The sequence below is a fragment of the Amblyraja radiata genome, chromosome 38 (genome assembly GCF_010909765.2).
Source record: "Amblyraja radiata isolate CabotCenter1 chromosome 38, sAmbRad1.1.pri, whole genome shotgun sequence".
NCBI classification, from domain to species: Eukaryota; Metazoa; Chordata; class Chondrichthyes; order Rajiformes; family Rajidae; genus Amblyraja; species Amblyraja radiata.
This window is the reverse complement of record NC_045993.1, coordinates 4,069,179-4,077,428: the sequence shown is the minus strand read 5'-3', so window position 1 is coordinate 4,077,428 and position 8,250 is coordinate 4,069,179. Positions and strand designations below refer to the sequence as shown.

At 45.2% G+C, this 8,250-nt stretch overlaps 1 protein-coding gene across 1 annotated transcript; it reads right to left on the bottom strand.

Annotated features, from left to right (window-relative positions):
* Positions 1–1,601: 1,601 nt before the first annotated feature.
* Positions 1,602–6,998, bottom strand: ankrd54 (ankyrin repeat domain 54). Its single transcript, XM_033013125.1, has 8 exons — positions 6,572–6,998; positions 5,443–5,490; positions 4,985–5,083; positions 4,816–4,887; positions 4,487–4,534; positions 3,639–3,763; positions 2,972–3,079; positions 1,602–2,210 (listed from the first exon to the last, which is right to left on the bottom strand). The coding sequence occupies exons 1-8, from the start codon at positions 6,996–6,998 to the stop codon at positions 2,136–2,138; spliced, it is 1,002 nt and encodes a 333-aa protein (XP_032869016.1). The 3' UTR covers positions 1,602–2,135.
* Positions 6,999–8,250: the final 1,252 nt, after the last annotated feature.

Below are 8,250 nucleotides of genomic sequence, written 5' to 3'. Positions count from 1 at the left end.
ATCAGGACAGTGAAACAAGTCGGATAACTAGGATAGGAGAGGTGACATCTATGTAAAGTCATGGGAGAACAATTTGTAAGCTTTATCATGGTCATTATGTTCCACAATGAAGGTTAACATCAGACACGTCCAGTGTTGCTTGGGTGAGCTGAAGCCCTGCTGTTTCAGTGGGATGTTTTCCGGCTTGCTTGTGTCTCTTGTGTGCAATAAAACTTGAGTTTTACTTCACCTGAGAAACATGTAGAATAGGAGGAGAATCAGGATAAATTAATGACTCCTCTTATTCCCAGTGCCCACTGTGCAGTTGATCCCGAGTAACTAATTACTAGAGAAACTTCCCAATTTACCTAATATAACTAACTTTATTATATACTTATTTATGCTGGTGAATTTAATGTGCCGGTCGGTATAACTGCAACAAGGATGAATTTCACTGTTCTAGCCCACATGACAAGTAAATACTCTTAACCATAATATTATCAGTCCTTGAAATCACTCCATATAAACTCAAAACTCAAAACCGCCACTTTAAATATTTAAACTAGTTGTGGTAATTAATTAAAAACATCCAAACCGTGCTTTTAGCAGCTGGCAAGCAGACCTGCAATGGAATAGTGCAGTGCATCTTTTGAGATTAAGACATTTCTTTAAAGAAATTGAGCACCCATTTACATTAACAGCTATTAAATAATTTGAAGGCCAGTACTGTATCAATTCCATGTCAGAAAAGAATAATCATAGCAGCAAATACAGTGAGGATTCCACAATGAAAGGGCAGGTATTTTATTGCCTAATGTCACCACAAACTCTCCAGGATCACCTTAATGTAAGGCACGTATTCACACCTGTACTTGAAAGCTCTTTAGCTGAGGGTGGCAATTACTTGTGACTGAAGACTAGCAATGCATGTGGCTGTTTAATATGCATCAAAATTTCCCAATATTCTTCATGTCTGGACAGTGCACTTTAACAGTCACTGTGTTAAGAATATTCTCCCTGATTGATTGTGGGCCAAAGAGACTGTTTCTGTTGTGTCCTGTGAACACCAAAACTGATGAATAAGGAAACATGATCTGACAATGACTGAGTTTATATTTGAGTTTTGGGAGGAAATGTTTTAAAGTAATTAACTGTAGGTGCAGCTTCTAATGCTGACCAGTCATTGCATTTGTTGGGGAACAATAAAAAAAGTCACCCTACAGCAGTCACGATTCACCACTCTGCCCCAGAATGACTGAATTCGCAGTTTATTTAGTGCCACTGTGTATCCTTTCAAAAAATTGCTAAATTATGACCGGGGCAGAATCAGGCCATTCAGCCCATCAAATCTACTCTGCCATTCGATCATGGCTGATCTATTTTTCTCTCTCAACCCCTGCCTTCTCCCATAACCTTACTAATGACAAACCTATCAATCTCCGCTTTAAAAACACCCAAGGAATTGTCCTCCACAGATTAACCACCCTTTAGCGAAGAAATCCCTCCTCATCTCTATTCTGAAGGTAAGTCCTTATCTTTTGAGGCTGTGGCCTCTGGTCCTAGATACTCCCTGAAAATTAACCCTGCAGATTAAACAAATTACACTCAGTTTCACCAAAAGCTAACACGTTTTCTGGAATTTTATTTTACACATAAAACTGCATTGAAAATTCATTTAACATCACAATTTAACATGGTTCTGATTGATAAAACTGATAACCTCATACATCACAAACAAGGTACACAGTCCCATTCTGAATTAAATTCAAGGGATTTTAAGATCAGTTAGACAAACACAACCTAAAGTTCAATAAAATTGCTTGGAACAGTTCTTTCGCCATGATCATAAATCACCTCATTGTGCTTCACACTGGAGAATGGAGGCGGACATCTTTAAGACTTGTCAGTATTATTGGACAAAATCCCGCCACAGTTAACGTTTGAAATGTTAAATTCAAAGCTTTGTTCCAAGATTTTATCAACTTTATTACACTGAAAACAAGAATTCTGCAATGTTTCTAAAACTAAGACCTCAAGCAGCTGGAGAAGATGAAGAGTCAATTTAGTCATTTCTACAGGTATTTACAAGGATCCTTGTTCTTGTGTTGGGTCCCGCTGAATTCTAACAGTGGCAGTGGTGGGATGGGGAGGGTCAGTTACCTTTTATCTAAATTGTGTATTTGTAGGCTGAGCGTTGTGAAGCTTGAGAGTAGATCAGCAACTTCATCGACCTGTATGGAGCAGGAAGGCAAAAGCAAGTTATAAAGTTACTTCAAGCAAAATTCTGAAATTACATGACAATATGTCCGGCACCCAGAGAAAGGCAAGTTCATGAATTGGGAGAGGAGCAAGGGAGATTTGGGCAGCACAATGGTAGAGTTGCTGCCTTAGACAATAGACAATAGGTGCAGGAGTAGGCCATTTGGCCCTTCGAGCCAGCACCGCCATTCAATGGCTGATCATCCCCAATCAATACCCCGTTCCTGCCTTCTCCCCATATCCCCTGACTCCGCTATTTTTAAGAGCCCTATCTAGCTCTCTCTTGAAAGCATCTAGAGAACCTGCCTCCACCGCCCTCTGAGGCAGAGAATTCCACAGACTCACCACACTCTGTGAGAAAAAGTGTTTCCTTGTCTCCGTTCTAAATGGCTTACTCCTTATTCTTAAACTGTGGCCCCTGGTTCTGGACTCCCCCAACATCGGGAATGTAATCGGGAACATGTTTCCTGCCTCTTGCGTGCCCAAGCCCTTAACAATCTTATATGTTTCAATGAGATATCCTCTCATCCTTCTAAACTCCAGAGTGTACAAGCCCAGCTGCTCCATTCTCTCAGCATATGTCAGTCCCGCCATCCCGGGAATCCCGGGGTCTCTGGCCTTGCAGAGACCCCAGAAACACTAAAATCAGTGATCCAACACCCAACATTCTTCCTCCCCAACTGTCCTTGATCGGTTCCTGTTTTTCAGAACCCGTTCTTGTTTTTTTACCTACCTCTTCCTTCGTGTTGGTCAGCTGAAGTTTTGTGCAAAGATCATCTAACTGCTCAGTTTCTTGACGGTTACCCAGTCTTTCCAAGTATTCACGCAGCATCTGAATGATCTGTCGGAAAGAAAGGGTGTAAACTGATGCATTCAGTTCAGTAATTGTAAGACTAACCTTTTTTGTTCCACGCTATCCAGTCAGCGAATAGACTCGACATGATTACAATCAAGCCGCCCACAGTGTAGATACAAGATAAAGGGTATAAAATTTAGTGCAGGGTAAAGTCCGATTAAAGATTGTTCGAAGGTCTCCAACGGGATAGATGGGTGGACGGGACCTCTCGTATAAAACAAGTCAAGTTTATTTGTCACATACACATACAAGATGTGCAGTGAAATGAAAGTGGCAATGCCTGTGGATTGTGCAAAAAACTACAGAACAGTATAGAACAGAATCAGTATTTACATATTAGGAAAAAAAACAATTTTAAAAAGACACAACACTACAGTAAATTAGTCCCTAGTGAGATAGGAGTTTACAGAAACTCCGTCTCATCCTCTCTGTTTTCCCAACATGACAGCAGAGGCGTTTGCCTGACCGTAGCAGCTGGAACAGTCTGTTGCTGGGGTGGTAGGGGTTACTGGAGGTAACATCTGATGAGAGGTCCTGGCCTTACCTGCTTCACCTCCGCCCGCAGGGCCTCCAGACTGTGTGAATGTCCATCCTGCAGGATGTTCAGTTTCGATCGAGCGAGGTGTAATGGAGTCCTTCCTGCTCGGTCCAGGGCATCCACTCGAGCACCTGAGGCCAACAACAGAAGGTTTCCCGTTAGCCTGGTGCTGCCATTCACAGGATAGACTCGGAGCTACCAAAAGTCCGAACGGCTGCTGCAACACAACATAAACCACCTGCAACTTTTAGATCACAGAAGAACTAATATTGACCACACGGAAGACAAGGAGGGGGAGAAACCATCTTTGGTCACCAATAACTTAATGGAACCGAACATGCAGAGTACTAGCAGCCATAGGTTTCAACTGCAACGGGTAGAGGTGAACTGTTTTGTGGCCATGTGCCTCTGTGTGCGCATGTGTATATCTTCTCTCTTTTTGGGATGCTGACCAAGAGGGAGATTGGTGAATTACCCGGGTTGAGCAGGGAGATAGGAAAGGGATCGTTTTAATCAGTGGTGAGACAAACTCCTGGAGTAACGCAGCCGGTGAGGCAGCGTCTATGGAGGGAATGGATAGGTTGCAGGTCAGGGCCATTCTGCAGCTTTGATCAGACAGAAACATCTCAACTTCTATGCTGAGCCTCCTGACTGAAGACCAGGGTGCCAAAAGCCTTCTTCACCACCTGTTTCCTTGTGACAACACTTTTGAAACTGCCTACTCCTATACAGGGGTGGATTGCAGTTTGTAACTGTTTGTACAAAAACTAGAATTTGGTCATTAAAAAGATCCATTGTGAATCAAAACTATTAATAACTACGATAACACATTCAAATAAGTAGAACTTACACACCTCCTCTTAACAGTGTAGTGATCACTGGTACGTGGTTTGTACAGGCAGCTGTGAAGAACAGAATCCAATGTTAAATAATATTTTATAACATTTGTTGTTCTTTTAAATTACGTATTTGCAATATTTTTTTGCAGTCCTTATTAATGTCTCGCAGAATTTGTGTCATTTATGTTTTTGTGTGTTGGTTGAGTCAGTGCCTCTGATGTTGCAATAGCAAGACTTTAATTGTCCAAAACCTCACCACACTTGTGCAGATGACAATATATTCAACTTGACTTGACATTACCAGAGCCAGAATTGTTAAAACCTCCTCATCTCTACTATCGTACCCAGGTGCAACGGTGTGTTTCCCAGTCCATCCCTCTGGTTCGGGTCTGCTCCATTATCCAATAACAACTGGACTAAAGAGATCAGAGGATTTAGTTTAAAATCAGAATAGGTAGATATATATAGGGAAAACAGGTACATTTTCTCCAACAGCAAAAAAACACCACTCACCAACTGAACTGTTTCCATTACAAGAGGCAAAATGAAGGGCAGTCCTGCCTTTGTCATCAGCTACACATGGATCAGTGCCAAGTTCAAGTAACTGACTCACTAAACAAGGCAGAAAAAGTTACTTTATAATAACACGAAAAAACAGACGGTAAGCATTCAGCAGTTGTATTTAACTCCAATTCATCTTCAGAATTTTCACATTCAGAATTTTGGGTTATAACTGAGATGAAGTATAGCATGGAGGTTGAAAAAGTAAGGAGGCTACTTACATGTTGACAGAGAAAATAACAAAAATATATATATATTTTGTATTTAATCATCAGGGAGCTTGTTTTTTGGTGACTGTAAGTTGTACTGTGCAAGACTAACTACCATTTCAGCCAGCCCAACACATCACAATGCAAGAGGCAGGCAATCCCATTACAAAGGCAAACAACCAAAAACCAACTCAAACATACCGGTCTCAACCTCGTTTGCATTTGCCGCTTCTCGTAAACGTTTCTGTGCTGCAAAATAAACAGAATCATTTGTAGAACACGAGAACAGGTCAGCATCCACAGAACTCTCGGGCACACCAACACTGCTCCTGTTTAGCTAATTAAATGACATTTAAATTGGATTAAATAGTTTCAAACATAAGGTTCCACGTCAAGCTGTGGAAGAACATCATTCTATTGATTTAAGTGCATGTGTAAAATTCAGCTGTAAAACCAATGATTATGGATTTTACCTAATGGGCAAGCAAGTTAATTAAGGTATCGGGGAGTAACTCAGCGGGTCAGGCAGCATTCTGGGGAAACACTAAATGCTGGAGTAACTCAGTGGGATAGCAGCATCTCTGGAGAGGTCCATACCCCCCCCCCCCCTCGATACCCCCCTCTCTCCCTGATACCCCCCCTCCCTCCCCGATACCCCCCCTCCCTCCCCGATACCCCCCTTCCCCGATACCCCCCCTCTCCATCCCTCCCCGATACCCCCCTCGCCCTCCCTCCCCGATACCCCCCTCGCCATCCCTCCCCGATACCCCCTCTCTATTCCTCCCCGATACCCCCCTCCCCATCCCCGATACCCCCCTCTCCATCCCTCCACGATACCCCCTCCCTCCCCGATACCCCCCTCTCCCCATCCCCGATACTCCCCTCTCTATCCCTCCCCAATACCCCCTCTCCATCCCTCCCTGATACCCCCCTCTCCTCGATACCCCCCTCTCCATCCCTCCCCGATACCCCCTCCCTCCCCGATACCCCCTCCCTCCCCGATACCCCCTCTCTATCCCTCCCCGATACCCCCTCCCTCCCCGATACCCCCCTCTCCTCGATACCCCCCTCTCCATCCCTCCCCGATACCCCCCTCTCCTCGATACCCCCCTCTCTATCCCTCCCCGATACCCCCTCCCTCCCCGATACCCTCTCCCTCCTTCCCCGATACCCCTCTCTCCCCTCTCTCTGTGTACTCCCTGAACCCTCTCCCTCCCTACCCGTGCCCACTCTCACCCTCAATTCCCACTCTTCCCTCTCCCTCCCTCCTCCCCTCTCCCCATTCACTCTCTCTTCTCCCCCACCCTCCTCATTGTCCTCCCCCCCTCACCGTGCGCCTCTTTGCCCAGCGGGCAGCCCCTGCGATGCCGCTTCAGGCGGCTGACTGCCATCTTGCCGCCCGCTTGCTGCTGCTCTTCCTGCCGCTGCCACAGCCGGTGTAGCTGGGCCTGGGCCTGGGCCTGGCCGCCCGTCGCCGCCGCCCCCGCCGCGTACTCGCCCTCGGAGCTCGACTGCTCGGACACCAGGCCGTCCGAAGCGGTGGCCATGATGGTGGGGGTGACCGCTGACCGCTGACCGCTGCCCGGTGTCTGAGTGTCCGGCCACTGAGGGGGCGAGTGACCCTCCCGCAGGCCGCGGCTCTCTGACTGACCGACTCGCCGCCCGGGCAATGGGAGCCGCCGGTAACCACGCCCGGGTCCAGCAGCTTCTGTGTCCGGGCGGGAAATATCTTTACTCCCTCTCTCAATGTTTGTCATTTGAACGTAGACCCATCTTCATAGATATTCAGGGACTCATTTATTGTCATGTGTCCCTGATATGACAATGAAATTCTTGCTTTACTTCAGCACAACAGGACATAATAGGCATTCCAGCATCTGCAGTTCCCTTTTGAACACAGGACATAGTAGGCATTGACTACAGTGTGTCCATATACCATTATATACATGTATACACTGGCGTCTGATATATACATTTGAAGCATCACAGGACCTAATACTGATGTGAGCACTCTCTAACTCGTTTTTCTTCAAGACAGCAAGGGATTGGAATATCCTGCCAGCCAGCATCAGAGATCTCCAAAAGCATCAACACACACACACAAAGATGCATCTTGTAACAGCATCTCCATCACGGCCATCATAGTGCTGAGTGATGGTCTCTCTACCTAGAGCTTTTCAGTGTACTACATCCAGATCCAGCATCAGAGATCTCCAAAAGCATCAACACACACACAAAGATGCATCTTGTAACAGCATCTCCATCACAACCATCATAGTGCTGAGTGATGGTCTCTCTACCTAGAGCTTTTCAGTGTACTACATCCAGATCCAGCATCAGAGATCTCCAAAAGCATCAACACACACACAAAGGTGCATCTTGCAACAGCATCTCCATCACGGCCATCATAGTGCTGAGTGATGGTCTCTCTACCTAGAGCTTTTCAGTGTACTACATCCAGATCCAGATATATGCCATCTCTGTCCTAATTACCAGAAACAGTTTAAGTCCTTTTTTTATAATAGATTTTTGTTATTACAGTTACAATAGGTGCAGGAGTAGGGCATTTGGCCCTTCGAGCCAGCACCGCCATTCTATGTGATCATGGCTGATCATTTACAATCAGTACCCCGTTCCTGCCTTCTCCCCATATCCCTTGATTCCTCTAGCCCCAAGAGCTCTATCTAACTCTCTTGAATGCATCCAGTGAATTGGCCTCCACTGTCTTCCGAGGCAGAGAATTCCACCGATTCACAACTCTCTGGGTGAAAAACTTTTTCATCGCAGTTCTAAATGGCCTATCCCTTATTCTTAAACTGTGGCCCCTGGTTCTGGACACCCCCAACATCATGAACATGTTTCCTGCATCTAGTGGGTCAAATCCATTAATTTTATATGTTTCTATAAGATCCCCTCTCATCTTTCTAAATTCCAGCAAATACAAGCCCAGTCGCTCCATTCTTTCATCATATGAATAATTGAATATTTGAAATCTTATTCGAATTTGAG

Excerpts from the sequence above, each read along its gene's own strand:
- ankrd54 (XM_033013125.1), bottom strand. The coding sequence starts at position 6,998 with ATGACAAACATTGAGAGAGGGAGTAAAGATATTTCCCGCCCGGACACA. Across the intron at positions 5,491-6,571 it reads GCTGGGCAAAGAGGCGCACG|CACAGAAACGTTTACGAGAA; the intron begins GTGAGGGGGGGA and ends TTTATTTTGCAG. Across the intron at positions 4,535-4,815 it reads AAACACACCGTTGCACCTGG|CTGCCTGTACAAACCACGTA; the intron begins GTACGATAGTAG and ends TGTTCTTCACAG.